Below are 20,470 nucleotides of genomic sequence, written 5' to 3' on the forward strand. Positions count from 1 at the left end.
AACAACAAAAAACAAAGAAAACTGGCTTGGTAAAGGTACTCTTCTGCTTAGGACAGTCCTGGACAAGCAGGGACTTCCAAACAACAGCAGAAAGGCCAAAATGGGGAGAGAGGAATATCTCCCTCATCTCTCTACATTCAACACCAAAACCAGTTCCTTGTGTAGGATCCGACTCATGGCAGGTACCCATACACACAGCACTGAAGGAGTCAACTAAACCCTAATCCAGCTTTGCTCCCAATTCCCAATGCGACACGAGGCAGGTTAATTCAACTATGATTTTTAAACTTCCATTTCTCCTTCCATAAATGGGAATGATAGCAACATCTGCCTTTAGGACCTGTTTCAAGATTAAATGAGATAATGTTTATGAATATATTATGTGATATCAAGGATAAATTATTTGATGGCTGCTTTTACATATACAAACATTTTAGCAACTGAAAGCCAAGCAAATATCTTCATTAACATTCCTCTATTAAATCAGTAAGTAATCTACGTTGTAAGAATAAACATCTTTCCTCTTGAATAACTACAGCTCTTCCCTTTTTATTTTTATTTTTTTGAGACAGGGTCCCACTCTGTCACCCAGGCTGGAGTGCAGTGGCTCACTGCAGCCTCAACCTCCCAGACTCAAGTGATCCTCCTACCTCAGCCTCTGAGTAACTGAGACTATACAGGCTTACACCACCACTCTTAGCTAATTTTTTTATTTTTTCTGAGACAGAGTCTTGCTCTTTTGCCCAGGCTGGAGTACAGTGGTGCAATCTCAGATCACTGCAACCTCTGCCTCCCAGGTTCAGGCAAATCTTGTGCCTCAGCCACCCGAGTAGATGATATTACAGGCACGCACCACCACGCCCAGCTAATTTTTGTATTTTTAGTAGAGATGGGGTTTCACCATGTTGGCCAGGCTGGTCTTGAACTCCTGGCCTCAAGTGATCCACCTGCCTCAACCTCTCAAAGTGCTGAAATTACAGGCATGAGCCACCACACCCAGCTGACTTTTTTTTTTTTTTTTTTTTTTTTGCCCAGACTGGAGCACAGTGGTGCAATCTCGGCTCACTACAACCTCCACCTCCCCGGTTCAAGCAATTCTCCTGCCTCAGCCTCCCGAGTAGCTAGGACTACAGGCCCGTGCCACCATGTCCAGCTAAATTTTGTATTTTTAGTAGAGACAGGATTTCACCACGTTGGCCAGGCTGGTCTTGAACTCCTGACTTCAAGCAATTTGCCCACCTTGGCCTCCCAAAGTGCTGGGATCACAGGTGTGAGCCACCGCGCCCGGCCAGATTTTTTAATTTTTTATAGAAACAGGGTCTCACTATGTTGTCCAGGCTGGTCTCAAACTTCTGGGCTCAAGCGATCCTCCTGCCTTGGCCTCCCAAGTGCTGGGATTATAGGCACGAGCCATCACACTCAACCAAAGCTCTTTTCATTTTGATGCAAAAAAGAAAACTCCTCTCCATAGATATTTTTGGTAACTGTAAGCAGTTGGAGAGCCAACAAAGTGTTTTATAATGTGGGATGTGTTAATTTTTTGTCTAATAGTTTCGTTCAGAGGATAAGGACAGTTCAGACAAGAGATAAAGGTTTAAACAAAGGAAGTGATGGAATAATATTTTGGAAATTTTTTAAGAAAGAAAATTAGCAGAACTAGAGATAGGGAATGAAGGAGAATGAGAGAAGAGGTCAATGCTAATTCTCATGTTTCCAGCTTAGGTGACTGAGTAGAGATGGTGCCACCAACTGAGATGGATAACACAGGTGTATTCAGGGTAAGAAAATGTGGAAATAGGCCAGGCGCAGTGGCTCATGCCTGTAATCCCAGCACTTTGGGAGGCCGAGGTGGGCAGATCACCTGAGGTCAGGAGTTCAAGACCAGCTTGACCAACATGGAGAACCCCCGTCTCTACTGAAAATACAAAATTAGCTGGGCATGGTGGCTCATGCCTGTAATCCAGGTACTCGGGAGGCTGAGGCAGGAGAATCGCTTGAACCTGGGAGGCGGAGGTTGCAGTGAGCCGAGATCACGCCATTGTACTCCAGCCTGGGCAACAAGAGCGAAACTCCGTCTCAAAAAAAAAAAAAAGAAAGAAAAGAAAACGTGGAAATGGCCAACTGCAACTGGTTGCAGGGTCTGAGAGGTAGATGTGGAGGGACAGTTTGGGGAGGCATTAGCATACAGATGGGGGTTCAAACTATGAGAGTAGGAAAGTCAACTCTGAAACTAAGTAACGTGAAAAACATAGTAGGTGAAGGATAAAATTTTGGAAGCACCAACGTTTTAGCGGTAGGAGAGCCAGGGAAGATGTGCCCAAGAAAGGCCCCAAGACGGAGCTCATCATATAAGGAGAGTTAAGGGAGTACGATGGCGCTGAAGAAAAGCAGCTTCAGGAATTGCCCAACAGTGATGAAAGCAGCAAAAAGCTTCACTAAGGGGAATCCTAGGAAGAAAGTGGTAGCTGGGGCAAGGTAGTCTGTGCATCTTCCCAACATAACCAGGTGACAGAGTACACCCATCAGTGCCAAAATACATGCAGGTGAGAACATGCCACCAAGAGCCATGAGACCCGAGTATGAGGCATCTATGCTGGGGAAAGTGAGAAGTGACGGGAAGACTGACCTGAAACAGGAAAACCCCAAAAGGGCCACCAGGCCTCTGCTGGAAAGCCCGGCAGGCCAACCCAAGAAGAGCGGCTGAGGCTGGGAAGGATGGGACCACTTCAAGTACAGGGAGCACAAGGGGCTGAGTGAGATCCAATGGGGCTGGAAGTTGAGCCCAGGAGCTTTCAGACTTGACCCTGGCTGCTCTCTGCCAGGACAGAGCCTCACCGACAGGACACAGCTGGCAGTGGAATCACAGCTGGCCGGAAAAAGGAAAACTGACACGAAGGAAAGAGAAGATCCAGGTAAAAGTGGTGGAGGAAAACAAACGAAAATCTCAGCGAGCAAGTTCACATATTTGGAACATTCCACAAAAACCATAGAAGAGGGAGCACTGCAAAGTCAGAGGAGCTACCCTGAATCTCCTTCTAAAGCAAGCTTGCATGGGCCATATGTGGCCTAGGACGGCTTTGAATGCAGCCCAATTTGTAAACTTTCTTAAAATATTATGAGATTTTTTTTTTTGTGACTTTTTTTTTTCTAACTCATCAGTTATCGTTGCTGTTAGTGCATTTTATGTGTGGCCAAAGACAATCCTTCTTCTTCCAATGTGGCCCAGGGAAGCCAAAAGATTGGACACCTGTGTTCTAAAGGCTCAGAAAACTAACTCACATATAGTTTCTATAAAGAAAAGAAGACTAAATAGCAAAACATCCCTCCAGACAATGAAAGTACAAGAGAAACACACACTCGAAAAAACTGATGAACCTATAATGTTCTATCTTAAATGATCTAAAAGTCATGAAAGAATATAAATCAAAATCAGAAAAAACTCAGAAATTAGGTAGCAGAACTCAAGACAGTAGCTATATGATCTGACAAGATACATATGGTACAATTATAGAAAATTGGTTTCATAGGACAGAATGAGCAAAAAAAAATTTTTTTACCTGCTTCAGTAATCATGAATGATAGTATCAGTTACAATACTGTATGTGCAATCTGGGATAAAGCAAATGAATAATTACGGAATATTCTAATTTTATCATCTTCTTTATTCCTCAGAACCAGAATTCTCAGGATGGATGAAAGTATTTGTGGATGTAACATAAAAAATAAAAATCTTGTAGTCCTAAATATGAATTGGAAAATCTGCATGAACTCAGGAGGAACCCTATCCACCCATCTATCTATTCACAGACATCTACATGTATATAAATATTTATTTACTTATTGCCTAGAAACAATGAACAACCGAGTTATATATAATAAGTATCCCTTAGCACCAAGACTGTGTACTTGAAATGCTATTTCCCAGCGTGGAGACAACTGCATATCCATATGCAGAAGAATGAAATTGGATCCTTATCTCATACCACTTACAAAAATCAACTCAAAATGGAATAAAGACCTAAATGTAACACTTGAAACTACAAAACTGCTAAAAGAAAACATAGGGGAAAAACTATAAGACATTGGTCTGGGAAATTATTTTTTATATTTGGCCCCAAAAGCGCAGGGTGACAAAAGCAAAACTGAACAAATGGGATTCCATCAAAATAAAAAGCTTCGGCACAATAAAGGAAACAGCAGAGTGAAGGCACAACCTGCGGGTTAGGAGAAAATACATGCACCCACACATCTGACAAGGGGCTCACATCCAAAACATATAAGGAACTCAACAACAACAAGAGCCACAACCACCACCAAAAAAAAAAAAAAAGACAAAATATATAAGGAACCCAAACAACTCTATAGAAAGAACAGTCTGGCTGTTGTCCTGCACCGGAGGGCAGCGGGCAGCCATGGTGCCCAGTGGGAATGGCAAGATCTTGAAGCCCCACTTCCACACGGGCTGTGCAGTGGCTGAAGGGGTACTCCTCCAAACTCATCCTCTTCCCCAGGAAGCCCTCGGCCCCCAGGAAGGGAGACAGTTCTGCTGAAGAACTGCAATTGGCCACCCAGCTGACGGGACCGGTCATGCCCATCCAGAATGTCCATGAGAAGGAGAAAGCTCAAGTCATCGGCCGGGCGCGGTGGCTCACGCTTGTAATCCCAGCACTTTGGGAGGCCGAGGCGGGCGGATCACGAGGTCAGGAGATCGAGACCACGGTGAAACCCCGTCTCTACTAAAAATACAAAAAAATTAGCCGGGCGTGGTGGCGGGCGCCTGTAGTCCCAGCTACTCGAAGAGGCTGAGGCAGGAGAATGGCGTGAACCCGGGAGGCAGAGCTTGCAGTGAGCCAAGATCGCGCCACTGCACTCCAGCCTGGGCGACAGAGCGAGACTCCGTCTCAAAAAAAAAAAAAAAAAAAAAAGAAAGCTCAAGTCATCACTGAAGAGAGGAATTTCAGAGCCTTTGCTAGTCGCTGCATGGCCCGTGCCAATGCCTGGCTCCTCCGCATATGGACAAAAAGAGACATGGAAGCTACAGAACAGGATGTTGAAAAGAAAAACTAAAGCCCTCCTGGGGACTTGTAATAAGTCAGCAGTAATGCTGGGTCCCCAAAAAAGAAAAAAAGAAAACCTTATAGAAAGAAATAATCCAATAAAAAATGAATAGACATTCCTCAAAGTAAGATATATAAATTGCCAACAAATATATGAAAAAATGTTCAACATCACTAATCATTACAGAAATAAAACCACAGTGAGATATTACCTCACACCTGTTAGAATGGCTACTATAAAAAAGATGAAAGGTAACAAGTGTTAGCGGGGATGTGGAGAAAAGGGGGAATCCTTGTACACTGTTGGTGGGAATTTAGATTAGTAATCATGGAAAACTCTGTGGCGTTTCCTCCATAAACTAAAAGTAGAATTACCATATAATCCAGCAACCCCACTCTTGAGTATTTACCCAAAAGATTTGAAAAGATTATGTTGAAGAGATTCTTCTCTCCCAAGTTCACTGCAGCACTGTTCCCAATAGCCAAGTTACAGAAATAACCTAAGTGTCCATTAACAGATGAGTGGACAAAGAAAATGTAATATATATACACCACAGAATACTATTCAGCCTTTAATAGCACAACAGGGTGACTAAAGTCAACAATAATTTATTGAACATTTTATCTCGAACTCCTGGCCTCAAATCATCCTCCTGCCATGGACCCCCCAAAGTGTCAAGATTACAAGTGTGAGCTACTGCACCCTATACATTTAAAAATAGCTAAAAGAGTATAACTGGAATATCTGTAGCACAAAGAAATGATAAATGCTGGGCCAGGTGCAGTGGCTCATGCCTGTAATCTCAGCACTTTGGGAGGTTGAAGTGGGCAGATCACTTGAGGCCAGGGGTTTGAGACCAGCCTGGCCAACATGGTAAAATTGCATCTCTACTAAAAACACAAAAATTAGCCAGTTGAGATGACGGGCGCCTGTAATCCCAGCGACTGGGGAGGATGAGGCAGAAGAATCACTTAAACTTGAACCCAGGAGACGGAGCTTGCAGTGAGCTGAGATCACACCACTGCACTCCAGCCTGGGTGACAGTGTGAGACTGTCTCAAAAATAAATAAATAAATAATAAAGAAATGATAAATGCTTCAGGTGGTAAATATCCAATTTAGTTTGATGTAATTACTACACATTGTGTGCTTTTATTAAAATATCTTATGTACTCCATAAATATTTACACTTGCTGTGTACCCATAAAAATTAAACAGTATTATTATTCAGCCTTTAAAAAAAGAAGGACATTTTGTCATTTGTGACAACATAGATGGAATTCAAACAATTCTGCTAAGTGAAGTAAGCCAGGCACAGAAGGAGACATACCACATGTTCTCACTTATATGTGGATGAAAAGAACCAAATTCCAAGAAGCAGAGAGCGGAACAGTGGTTACAGAGGCTGGGGCAGGGGATGTGGGGATGCGGAGATGATAGGCAAAGGGTACAAAGCCTCAATCTGACAGGAGGAGTACTGTTTCTGATATATTGCACAGCATGGTGAAAAAGAAAAATAATAATGTATTACACATTTGAAAATCATTAAGAGAGTAAGTTTTAAATGTTCTCTCCACAAAAAATGATAGGCATTTGAGGTGACAGATATGTTAACTAGCTTGACTTAATTATTCCACATTGTATTTATAAAACATAACATCGCTTTGCACCCCCCAGATATATACAAATATAACCTGAAATTTTATAATTAAAAAAATTAAAATTAAAAAAAGAAAAGAAATACTACTTTCTAAGAAACCAGGGTTTCCTGGACAGATAATTTATACCAAGCATAGAACATGACTATACATGCTGAGTCTAGAACATTTTGATACACCAGAAGGTGAGGACGTCACCAAAGCCAATTTGGGTCATGTCAAAAGGACTCAGAAGCAAGAGCGAAGAAGCGGCCACTGGCCAAAGATGCAACAATTGAAGCTACACTATGGGTAAAAAACTGTAATGAGGCCGGGCACAGTAGCTAATGCCTGTAATCCCAGCACTTTGGGAGGCCGAGGCAGGAGGATCACGAGATCAGGAGATCAAGACCAGCCTGGCCAACATGGTGAAACCCCGTCTCTACTAAAAATATAAAAATTAGCCGGGCGTGGTGGCACATGCCTGTAATCCCAGCTACTCGAGAGGCTGAGGCAGGAGAATCCGTTGAACCCAGGAGGCAGAGGTTGCAGTGAGCCAAGATCACGCCACTGCACTCCAGTCTGGGAGACGGAGTGAGACTGTCTCAAAAAAAAAAAAAAAAAAAGTAATGAATGAAATCTGTCAAGTATGTTTAAATCTGTGAGTTCATAATGATAGAGTATTAAACAAAACTAGTCACCTGCTAAGGATAACAAGGAACCAATTTATTCTCATGAAAACTGGGTATACCATATGAAAAAAATCAAGCATTAACCCTGCTTTCCCTATATAAACTATGACATTAAGTTACTGAATAGTGGATGAGGAAAAGGATTTTCTTATAAAGTTATTTCAACTAAAGAATGAAATAAAAACAAAGTGATAGTGCTATCACTTTGTAACCCCTAATGAATTAATGGATCTAGGTACTGAGCATCAGCACTGCTAACATCAACAAAAGTGAAAACTGGACATCATTAGCTGATATCTTGCCAAACCTAAATCTGGTCAAGCCTCAGATTCTTGCTGTCAATTTTAAGAAACACATTGAGCTGCATTATGAGTGCACAATGCACAACATCCAACTGTGGGGCACTCTGTAGATCAAACAACCCAGATTTCTAACAAATAAGCTGTAAGACAAAGAAAGGAATGGAAGCAGAGTCACAAACTAAAAGGTAAATGACATGGCTGGGCAGGGTGGCTCACCCCTGTAATCCCAGCACTTTGGGAGGCAGAGGCGAGTGGATCACTTGAGGTCAGGAGTTCCAGACCAGCCTGGCCAACATGGTGAAACCCCATCTCTACTAAAAATACAAAAATTAGCCAGCCACGGTGGCATGCACCTGTAATTGCAGCTACTCAGGAGGCTGAGGCGGGAGAATCGCTTGAACCCAGGAGGTGGAGGTTGCAGTGAGCCGAGATTGTGCCACTGCACTCCAGCCTGGGTGACACAGCAAGACTCCGTCTCAAAAAAAAAAAAAAAAAAGACATATAAGGTAAAAAAGGGTGTGGACGTGTGAAGAATATTAAATTAATGTGTCTAGGGATACGCATTTGGCTGATAAAACTATAAGGCTAAGAAGTAATTCCTATAAAGTCAGGACAGTGGTTGGTTATTTTTGGAGGGAGGGAGGAAGGGGCTGGGGTGGGGTTGGGCACATAGAAGGTATTCTGAGAAAGCTGGTAAAGTTCTGTTTCTTGAACTGGGAGAAAGGGTTTAAATTTCCTTCAGATCAACCATTTAGAGATAGTAATTGGTGTTCACAGCAAGAACTGCTTCAAGAAAAGGATGGCAGGAGCTTGAGAAAGAAATGGCAGGTATTGAAGTGGACATAGATTCTTGAGTCCAAGGAGTGCAAAAGGTCACACGGGAAGATGCAGAGGAGCCCCATCTGCCAACTAGGTTATTCTTGGGAACGGGAAGGAAGGGAAGTGAAGAGACACTTTCATTTCATAACGAATTCACTTGGCAATATATTTTTTCAGCAAGTTTGTATTACTTTTGTTAATTTTTTCAAACATGTAAATGTTTACTTTTTAAAGAGTTTCATAATAAAAATAGAAATCTTAGTGGAGAAAGAGAGAAATCCCCATGCAGAAGAGTTCCTAACAACGTATGCAGATATTCCACCTTCAAGGCGGGACCCATAACTCCCATTCCTTAAGGGCGGGCTATATGGAGTGACTTCTTTCCAAAGAGCACAGTAGGGGAAGAGGGGATAGAAGGGAAACCAGATAAACACTACCCCAGCCATGTGATCACCATCAATATCAACAGTGATAAATTATGATGACAGGATAGACCTTTGATATGATGTGATAAAAATGGCCCTTGACCTCTGTGGTCTCTCTCCCCAAGATCTCATAACCCCAGTGTAATCATGAGGAAAACATCAGAAAAATTCCACTAGAGGGGCACCCTACAATATACCTAACCAATAATCCTCAAAACTGCCAAGGTCATCAAAAACAAGAAAAGTCTGAAAAACTGTCACAGCCAAGAAAAGTCTAAGGAGACGTGACAACCAAACACAATATGATATCCCAGGTGGGATCCAGAAACAGAAAAAGGACATCCAGTAAAAACTAAGGAATGTCAATACGGTGCAGGTGTAACTTAATAATAACATGTCGATATTGTTCATTAATTGTGATACACGTACCACAGTCACGTAAAAGGTTAATAACAGAAGAAATGGTTCAGATGTGAGTGAACTCTCCATACTAACTTCTCAATTTCTTCTGTAAATCAAAACTGTTCTAAAAAATAGTCTATTTTAAATTTAAAAAAATAGAAACTCTAAAACTGGCAACCTCACAGTATCTTTACCAAGTTTAAGTTGAGCTTGGTAAGTTTCCTGCAATAAGTCAGGGTACATGGTTTATATTCCTTTTTTTTTTTTTTTTTTTTTTTTTGAGATGGAGTCTCACTCTGTCACCCAGGCTGGAGTGCAGTGGCGCGATCTCGGCTCACTGCAACCTCTGCCTCCCGGATTCAAGTGATTCTCCCATCTCAGCCTCCCTAGTAGCTGGGATTACAGGCGCCCACCACCACATCCAGCTAATTTTTGTATTTTCAGTAGAGGCGGGGTTTCACCATGTTGGCCAGGCTGGTCTCGAACTCCTGACCTCAAGTGATCTGCCCACCTCGGCCTCCCAAAGTGCTGGGATTACAGGTGTGAGCCACTGCGCCCAGCCTATATTTCTTTCTTATGCAAATATTTTGAACCAATCAACAGACCCCCCCAGAAGACCCTCATTGACCAGTGATCTAGAGACCACACTGTGAGAACCAACAATGACTTTGGCATTGTACGCTGTACTATTTTCAGACATTCCTCAGCACAATAAAATAGGAAGCAAAAAAATATGGTATTGGTGTGAATCTGAAAATATGTATGGCAAGCTGGGGAGAGAATGTTCTTGGATAAAACACACTGGGTACCAGCCATCAGAACTGTAACAGTCCAAGCAAAAATATGCATGTATAAAATATTTTCAAAGAGGTCTCACTTCTAAACATATAATCAGATACAGGAGGCAATAACTCCTTCCACATCATCTCCTCATCTGTCATCTTCACACTGCGGATAATCACACAGCTCCTCAGTCAAGTATCTATCCAGCCCAGCTAGTAAGTCTGTTCCCTCAGATCCTCAGCACGTGATGGTAACACTACTTTACATTTATTCTTCTCTTTTTTTCAGAGACAGGGTCCTGCTATGTTGCCCAGGTTGAAGTGCAGTGGGCATTCACAGGCTCAATCGTAGCGCACTACAGCCTCAAACTCCTGGGCTCAAGCGACCTTCCTGTCTCGGCCTTCCAAGTAGCTAGGACTACGGGTGTGCCACTGAATGCAGCTTGACACTGATTCCCCTTATAACGTGACTTCACTAATGTACATTGTATTTCAATTCAAAAGTAAATTATTTAAGAGCAAGAAAAGAAAAAGGGGAAGAGAACTAATATTCGCTGTCATGTGTTTTATTTTTTTGGAGATAGGGTCTCGCTGTCACTCAGGTTGGAGTGCTGTGGTGTGACTGTAGCTCACTGCAGCCTTGACCCCTGGGCTCAAGTGATCCTCCCACCTCAGACTCCAATAGCTGGGACTACAAGCGTGCACCACCATGCCCAGCTAAGTTTTTTTTTTTTTTTTTTGAGATGGAGTCTCGCTCCATCACCCAGGCTGGAGTACAGTGGCACAATCTCGGCTCGCTGCAAGCTCCACTTCCTGTGTTCACACCATTCTCCTGCCTCAGCCTCCCAAGTAGCTGGGACTACAGGCGCCCGCCACCACACCCAGCTAATTTTTTGTATCTTTAGTAGAGACGGGGTTTCACCGTGTTAGCCAGGATGGTCTCGATCTCCTGACCTCGTGATCCACCGTCTCAGCCTCCCAAAGTGCTGGGATTACAGGCGTGAGCCACTGCGCCCAGCTAAGTTTTTTATTTTTAGTAGAGATGAGGTCTCATGACGTTGCCCAGGCTGGTATCGAACTCCTGGGCTCAAGCTTCAGCCTCCCAAAGTGCATAAGCCATCACACCTGGCCCACTGTTATGTATTTTATATGTTAAACACTGTCCAATTTTATATAAATGTGTTAACAAAAAAAAAATTACTTGATTCTCCATTTCTCCAATGTGGTAGGTGTTATTACACTTATTTTACAGATGATGAATATAAAGTTCAGAAAGGTAAAGTGACTTGGGAAGACTAGAAACTCAGTGACTCGCTGAGTCATGTCTCAGTGATGCCGTGAGGTCCACGCTGTGCCTCTCACAGCCTGCTGCCCCTTCAGGCCTTCTATGTGTACACACTCCCCAGCTCCAGCTGCTGTGGAGGGAGACATTCACAGGCTTTTTTGACATGAACCAAGCTGAGTGGCTGATAAGAGGGAACCCCATGGAAGGACCTTGCTAATAATATTTTAAGACCAAAGTCTAGCCTGTCTGTGGCTCTTAAGGAATTAAAAGGAAAATAAAGAGCATGGTGAACAGTATCATTATCAAAGGGGTTCACCTCTGTACCTCACTTTGCACCACTAATCAGAATACCAGGAACTTTCTAACATGCTGTACCCATGAAAAAAATATATTTCAGATTGTAAATGATAAGAAATGGTCTTGTATGATTATATTTTTAAATGGTAACCAAAGAATTGCATTTTATATCCTTTTCTTATGAAGAGGAGAACGTTTTGACAAGCATCTTACTGTACCGCCTACCACTTACTGCATCCTTATAAACCATATGCATATCTTACAAATCAGCAGTATTTTTCCTTCTTAATCCACACGTGTTAGATAAAAAGTGAAAAGTAGTGTTCTCAAGACTTATGTTATTTTCCTTTTAAAATGTTTATAATTTATATTGTTTGCATAAAACTAAATGAGATTCTTTTTTTTGCTTCAAATAACCCAGAAAAGAAACCCAAAAATTTACAGTAATATAGTAATTTCAGCCAGAAGTATCAAAACAACACAAAACAAAAAAAACCCTAAATTGTTTTTCACACTTCTTCACTACCTAATCTAAATCTGTTATCTTAGTTACATTTCCTTGCTAGTATTTAAATATGATAACCATAGCACTTTAAGAGAATTTTATTATGGAATATTTGCCTGCTATAAAAATAAGACAAGAAGGACCAAACAGTTAAGTGTAGATTATGATCAAAGTCCTAGTTGTGGTTCTGGGCTGTCAGTGTGTTAGTATCATTCAGTAGAACCTACTGCAGCTAAGATCCAGAGCGCCTAAATGATGAGCCACCAATTCACAACAAATCCCTACCACTTAGGTCCAGTATCTGTCCAGTTTTTCAGATGAGGCAACCCTGACACACAGACTGTAAAACAACTTATGCCAAATTTAAACATAGTTCCTGAGACGAACAGGTAACACTTCAAAATGCTATTAAAGTAGAACTGATTCTAAGAAATGAATTGTAAGAAATTGGAACCCTTGGGCAGTGCTGATGAGAAGGTTAGATGGTACAGCCACTGTGGAAAACTGTGGTGCTTCCTCAAAAATTAAATAGACAATTACTATATGATCCAGTAATTCTACTTTGAGGTACAGACCTCAAAAAAAAAAACTTGAAAGAAAGAATTTGAATAGAGATTTGCACACCAATGTTCATAGCGGCATAAATCACAAGAGCCAAAAGGTTGAAACCACCCAAATGTCCATCAGTGAGTGAATGGATAAACAAATGTGGAACGTACATATATTATTCTGCCTTAAAAACACACACACAACGAAATCCTGACACAGGCTACAACATGAATGAACCCTGAAGACATCATACTAAGTGAAATAAACCAGTCATAAAAAGACAAATACTGTACAAGTCCATTTATAAAAGGTACCTAGAACAGACAAATTCATAGAGACAAAAAAAGGAATGGTGGTTGCCAGGGGCTGGAAGTGGTGGAGAATGGGGAGTTATGTTTAATGGGAACAGTGTTTCAATTTGGGAGGGTACAAAAGTTCTGGAGAAGGATGGGGATGGTGGTTGAATAACAATGTATACTGAATGACACAGAACCGCACACCTTTACAGTGGTCCATTTATGTTATGTATATTTTACAATAGAAAATCATAAGTAAAAGTAATTGCTGGCATCATCTGCATTGTCCTGAAGTATATAGGTTTTAGAATTTTTTACAAAATGAAAGAACTTAATTGCAACTTTTCCAACTCTTATAAGAAAAAATATTGTGTACTTGTGTTAGAGACCACAAATTACTTAAATATCTCTTTAGAATCTTAGTGAACTTAGCGATCAACATCTAAAATTATGCAGGAAAAAAGGGAACTCTGCAATGGGAATGACCATTGTACCTGATTAGCTATCATTTTATAATCAAAAGTTCTATATGATCAAACAATAAACATTGCTCCTCATCATAAAAAAGATATAAGTCTACACAATATCACTGAATACTCACAATTCACTCACTGTTTCCAGTACAAAGCCATGGCATTCAACTCATGGCCTGAATAACAAGGGAGGAGGAAAAGAGCTACCCCAATTTTTCTTTCTGTTTCAAAGATTTTCTAATTTACCTAATATCCTATTCTCATATAATAATAGGACTGTTGAAAGGCTTCTCTTTGGCTTCACTGTTTTCCTCTACTTGAACTTTACAAAGGAGATAAATGCTTCAGACATAACCTTGATTACACCATGACTCGGCTTGGTAATGTCAGTTGCAAGTTTGTTGGTTTAAGGGTTAGAATAATTTGTAAATAACAGTAAATGTTTCTATTGTGTTTCCAGAATTTACAAAGTTGACATAGCATGGAAAGCTAAGAGCATTAAAAATCCATTAAAACAGTCACTAACATATGAAGAAGAAACACTCACAAACCTTCTTGAGAAGACACAATGGGTGGCAGGTAATCAGGAATGTATTCTTTTCTTTCCTCTGCATCTTTACTTCCAGGTTGAGGAAACTGAAGTACATTGTTCTTGCTAACAGGAAATGACGGAATTTGGTGTGGGAAGGTGACAGGCTCAATGTTGTGAATATAGTCTTCTAGTTCATGTAGACTAACCCCCATCAGCTGGAAAGCTTCACCAACATCATCCAAAATTGGGTCTGTTCGGCCATCTGAAACAAAGTCAAAAGCAAATCAAATTATTTGAAGAAATCTCATGAATATATTTTTAAATATTAAGAAAAAGTAGTAAGTAAATATGCAGCTCAGAATTAAACATTTTAACTTAGTTATTGGAAAGAATTTAATAGATTTTAAATAGAGTGTCACAGAATCATGTTTAAGCTGATTATTAAAGTCAAGTTTAAATATGATCAGACAACTAGCCAGAACACCACAGAAAAATCACACTCACGATCAGCTATTATAGAACAAATTTCAAAGTAGTTTACAGATGATCAAAAGCATCTGGAACAGTGCCTGACACACAGAAAATGCCCCAAAAATAATAATAATAACATAGTGTTTGTCTTTTTTTTTTTTTTTTTAAAGAGATGGCATCTTGGCTGGGCGCAGTGGCTCACGCCTGTAATCCCAGCACTGAGAGGCCGAGGCGGGCGGATCACAAGGTAAGAGTTTGAGACCAGCCTGGTCAACACAGTGAAACCCCGTCTCTACTAAAAATACAAAAATTAGCCGGGCGTGGTGGCGCACGCCTATAATCCCAGCTACTCAGGGGGCTGAGGCAGGAGAATTGCTCGAACCCGGGAGGCGGAGGTTGCAGTGAGCCGAGATCGCGCCACTACACTCTAGCCTGGGCAACAGAGCAAAACTCCATCTCAGAAAAAAAAAAAAAAAAGAGAGATGGCATCTTGCTTGTCGTCCAGGCTGAAGTGCAGTGGTGTGATCACAGCTCCTTGCCGCCTCAAACTTCCAGGCTCAAGCAATCTTCCCCTCTCAGTCTCCTGAGTAGCTGGGACTATAAGCACACGCCACCATGCCTGGGTAATTTTTTTTTTTTTAATTTTGTAGAGATGAGTTCTTGCTATGTTGCTCAGGCTGGTTTTGAACTCCTGGCCTCAAGCAATCCTCCTGCCTCTGCCTCCCAAAGTGGTGGGATAACAGGCATGAGCCAATGTGCCTGGACTGTTTTTTTTTTAAATCATCAAATAAGTAGTGTGCTGTGCTGACAAAGTCAATGTTGGTTACATTCCCTCTGTTGTTCCCTGTTGCCTCTGCAGAATCTTAAACAGTGGCTGGCACACAGCTGGCACTCAATAAATACCTACTGAATGAATTATACCATTAAATGAATTTTTAAAATCTAAGAATATTTACAAAGAAGGCTTAGATCATAAAAGTTTGGTTTTTGTTTGTTTTTTGAGACAGGGTCTCACTCTGCTGCCCAGGCTGGAGTGCAGAAGGGCAATCATGGCTCACTGCAACCTTAACTTCCCAGGCTCAAGCCATCCTCCTACCTTCGCCTTCCGAGTAGCTGGACTACCAGTGCGCCACCAACATGCCTAGCCATAAAGGTAATTTATCTATAAATTTTCAAATGTAATTAGAAAACACCACATAAAACAGAAATAAAAAGATTAAAAGTTAGATATAGAGATTTTTTCTTTACAAAAACAAGTTTTTCTTATGCCTATTCTTAGCAGAGCTTAAGGTCTCTACATCTTTAAAAATGTCTATGAAAATTCCATTTTCCGATTTTCAATAGCCTAAAGGATTTAACTGAAATCCTGACTTTTTAACTGAAATCCTGAAATTTGATCACTTCGAACTCAGTATGTCTGAAATTAAATTACACTGTAAAATGAAAAAGAATCCAAATATTGCTAGAATTGGACGCATGTGTAGTAATGCATACAGAAACGTCTGGAAGGATATTCAGCCAATGGTTAACAGTTCAAGGGGATGGAAGCTGCAGTAGAGGGGAGGGCTGTGGTGGAAGCAGGAGACTGACTTCTAACTCCACATACTTCTGCAGTCTTTGATTTTTTTTTCTATAAGTATGGGTTACTTCTGTGATGTATAAAAAAAAAGAAAATAAAACGAATACTCTTCTTCTTACTGAACGTAAACAGGCATTTCAACTCTTCTATTCCTATTAAAGCTATTATTACTCTCTCAGTCTAAAAAATATAATAACCTTAAATTCCTCCATATGCTTTATAGCCTCAAACCAAAACCTGGTAGTTTCTAACCCTGTCCCCATCCCCTTTGGCCACCTTTTTTTTTTAACCGTGACTTCAGATTTTTTTCCTTTCTCTCTATTCTTACTGTCACTGTCTCAGTATAATCTCAAGTTCTGCCCGCTTCAATCTCTTGTGCACATCACTGTCAGTACAATTTTCTTAAAATACCACTTTAATCATACTATTCCCCTATTTAGAAGTATGCAATGTTTTCTACTACATGTTTTAATTCTTTTGTCCAGCTTTTAAGTCCTTCCATAACCTGATTTCACTCTGTTGAACATTTTCCTCAGACACCCTTGGAATGAACTAGCAACATAGGGAGCTGAACACCTTACTGGTACTTTTATTATGCTTAATCTCACCTGGACAGCTTAGTTTATGTGATTCTCTAACCTGGACTACTCTGTACCTTATACAACCATACTTCATAGCTCAACTCAAATCTTATCTTTTCTATGAGGTAATCCTACCCCAGAATCCATAGCCTACAGCCATCTGTCCTCTTATCCCTTTTACATTTACTCCCTGTACCATGCAAAAAAAATATTACAGTACTAGTGTTGAAGAGTCAGTCTGAAAGATTTAGCACCTGCTTTCACTACATGCCAACATATTTAATACATAATGTGACACCAACAGAGACATCTGCCCTTGAATGCTTGGAGAAATTGTTACCCTAAGGCAATTCTGAAGTTCATTATTTGTTCATTATTTGAATTAATGGTAACTTCTAATACTTGCTTTAACTTGAGGACATTTCTTTTAGAAGAAACAAACACCATCAGTTTGTTGTTTCCTGACATTCTGGCACTCTTGAACACACCTTATGGTCAGGGATTGTATCTTAGTAATTTTATGTCTCCAATGCCTAGTACAGGGGTTGGTTCATAAGTGGTGCTCAGTAAGTGTTTGTTAAAACAACAGAAAGGATTTAAAGGAGTGGAATACAAGATTCCATAGTGGTAACTTGGAGCTACAGAATTCGATTTTAGAATAAGGCTGGTATAGAAAAAAGAATCTAAAAGTATCTAATAAGTATACCAAAATTAGCATTAAAAAAAAAGTCACCAAATCACGATGGGGAATAATGAACCTGACAATCTCATTCTCACTGAAACCAAGAAACTGGCTATGGAGATCAGGTAATTAGGAACAAGGTTTACACTGAAGAGCTGCAGTGACCCCTGGATGACTTTGGAATACCTAGTCACATGGAGTGCCAGCTCCCTTTTGTTTTGTATAAATGGCAGGAAAGGTAACTATGTATTCAGGAGACATTTTGAATATCTAAAGATACATGGTAGCAAACACAATCTGGACTATGCCTATCCTAGCCCAGCCTAGCCTATCAGTAACAGTACACTCAAGGACCACTGTGGCGGAGGCCAGAGGAAAAAGAAACAAAAGGCAGAAGAGTAGTCAGCTGGTGATGTACTTTCAAGATAAAAACGCACGCAGATTACTTTGTGGTTCCACATTCAGATGTATGAGTGAGCTGGGCATGGTGGCTCATGCCTGTAATCCCAGCACTTTGAAATGCTGAGGCAGGAGGATCACTCGAGCCCAGGAGTTTGACACCAGCCTGAGCAATATAACCAGACCACATCTCTACAAAAAATAAAAAAATTAGCCAGGCATGGTGGCGTATCCCTGTAGTCCCAGCTACTTGGAAGGCTGAGGCGGGAGGATCACTTGAGCCCTGAAGTTCGAGGCTATAGAGAGCTAAGATCGCACCACTGCACTCCACGCTGGGCGACAGAGTGAGACCCTGTCTCAAAAGAAGAAGAGTAATAGAAGTATCAGTGAAATCAAGCATTCAAAACATACACATTTTTGGAACTCAATATGTAAAGTCAGTAAGTGGCTTTTAAGGTAGTGGTTTATCAGTTCATACATTTATTCAACAAATATTTCTCAGGTGCCTATTATATAATGGCCCTACAGGTTACAGAATACAAATATAATCAATTTTTCTCCTGGAGAGGGGAAAGAGACATACACAGGTGATTACAAAACAAGATGACAAATAATATGAAAGAAATATGCACAGAATTATGAAAGCAGATAACATGAGTTCCCTAGAACAAGTGATAAGTGCATCTCAAAATAAAAGTAGTACTATTGGTGGGCCATGGGCAAAGGACACTCTAGGTAAGAAACAGCACGCATGTAGGAATGGACAGCTTAAAACATTTTGGAAAAGGCAGGTAGCTCAGCGTGGTCGCAGATTAGCATGGCAGGCTGGCAAAAGATAAGCAAAATGCTAGCTCACAAAGGGAACTATGTACTGCTAAGAGTTTAGATTTTTAGCCTGTAACCAACGAAGTATAGTTAAAATGTTTTTAAGAATAATGACAGGATCAGATCTGTGCTATGGACAGATTATTTTGGCAGCCCTGTGGAAGCGGGAACGAAACTTGGGGCCTAAGAAATACAGCGTGTGTCTGTGAGTCTCAATTTTTCAGTATAGGAGCCACTTTAACAAAACAAAATATCCTATGAAACACTTCATTCAGTTCTCCAGCTTACCACCTTAAACATCATGACTTGAAACTAAAATGAGTGGTAGTTTCCTCTCCTCAACAAACACACATGCAATGCTTCACATCAACAAGATAATGTGGAGCTTCTATTAAAATATTCCATTCCTTCCATTAAATTATTAAATACCACTAGCTATAGATATTACCAGACATTCACTTAAAACCCATGAGTACTGTAGCCCAGATTACCTGGAGAATCTTGTCAACTGCCCACGGTCCCTCTATCCTACTTCGATAACCACTGACATCTCACTGGTAACCGAGACGTAAGTGAAGGTACATCTAATCAGCGAAAGTGACAAAGTCAGCCTTGGAAAAACAGTAAATGGAGATGTCGTTCACGAAACGAACAGATACAGGAAGACGAGGCAGTGTCCCTAACGGAGCAGAGCTGTCAACGAGTCTATGTAGTTAGGAGCTCAGGAATGGCCAGTCTTGTAAGAAACGGCCGGTAGACGGAGCGCCTGTGACAACTAGTTGTAGTAGTTTGCGGGCAAGGGAGAAAAAGGACCGAGGTAAAAGAGGGTGTAGGGCACGCTGGGGGTGGATCTATCCGCAGCAAACAGGAGACAATGAGAGAGATCCAGACACATTTCAGAGCGGAGGAGCGGTAGGAGGGTGTGGAGCTGGGAGCGAAGACCCGGCTCCCGGGCTGGTGGCGGGAAGTTAGCGGATGAGGAAGAGGCACCCGAAGGATGACTAGAGTTTGCAGGGGCAGTGGAAGCCCAGGGACGTGGGAGGCCGAGGAGACAGCAGATCTCGAGGCGGGGTGCGGGATGCACACCCCGGGGACGCGGAGGGACAGGGAGAGCGGAGGTGTCACCCTTGACTTGCCGGGGCAGCCCTCCCGCACCCAGCCCGGTACTCACAGAGCTCAGAGTACCGATGGCAGCCCCGGCCCAGCTGCTGCAGATAGCGCTGCAGCACGTCCGTGAGGAGGTGGCAGGCGCTGAGCTGCACCGAGTCCCAGCCCAGCGCCTGGCAGATCTGCGCCACCGAGACCCTCAACAACGACCTGGAGTAACTCTCGCACATCCCGCTGCGTGGACGCCACCGCAGCCCTTGCTGCCACTGCTCTCCAGCCCCGCCGCCAGACCTTAGCAGGGTCCCCGATTCATCCTCTAGGGCTTTCGCGGCGGGGAAATGGTCCCTCGGACCCCCGGCGACCACCTCAAAGCCCCAGCAGCACGGAGCGCGCCAGCCTGAGAGCCGCCATTTTGGACTCGCTCCGCCTCCCGCTGGACGGCCGCCGGGGCGAGGCAGCATGAGCCGAATGCCGAGCGCGGCGATGAGAAAGCTCCGCCCCTTGGGAGCGGAGCGATTCCTCGGGATCGCCTCTGAGGCCTGGAAGCCGGCCGGAAGCGGGCGTGGGGCGCGCAGGTGGAGGAGGCGCCCGGGGCGGCAGGTGCTGGGGCGCCCACCTGGGGGACAGCGGTGACGAAAACGCCAGTGTTTTAGAGGCAAACGAGGGATCTGGGAATACGACATTGACAGGTTAGAGAGCTAGCATTAATAACTAACTGAGAGAGTTAGTCATATTAAAGGGTTATGTGCTAGAGAGAAGTTTAGGGCGTGGGA

General features: G+C 42.1%; 1 protein-coding gene across 2 annotated transcripts in view; it reads right to left on the reverse strand.

Moving 5' to 3' along the window:
* Positions 1 to 20,152, reverse strand: part of TAF3 (TATA-box binding protein associated factor 3) — a 203,727-nt gene extending 183,575 nt beyond the window's left edge. For both annotated transcript variants that reach the window (XM_030819334.1, XM_030819333.1), the window contains exons 1-2: positions 19,762 to 20,152; positions 14,073 to 14,315 (exon numbers count right to left, since the gene is read on the reverse strand). In XM_030819334.1, the coding sequence (XP_030675194.1) occupies positions 14,073 to 14,315; positions 19,762 to 19,927 (409 nt within the window). In that variant the 5' untranslated portion in view covers positions 19,928 to 20,152. The remainder of the gene's footprint in view (positions 1 to 14,072; positions 14,316 to 19,761) is intronic.
* Positions 20,153 to 20,470: the final 318 nt, after the last annotated feature.

This window comes from Nomascus leucogenys, chromosome 9 (genome assembly GCF_006542625.1).
Source record: "Nomascus leucogenys isolate Asia chromosome 9, Asia_NLE_v1, whole genome shotgun sequence".
In the NCBI taxonomy this organism is placed as follows: domain Eukaryota; kingdom Metazoa; phylum Chordata; class Mammalia; order Primates; family Hylobatidae; genus Nomascus; species Nomascus leucogenys.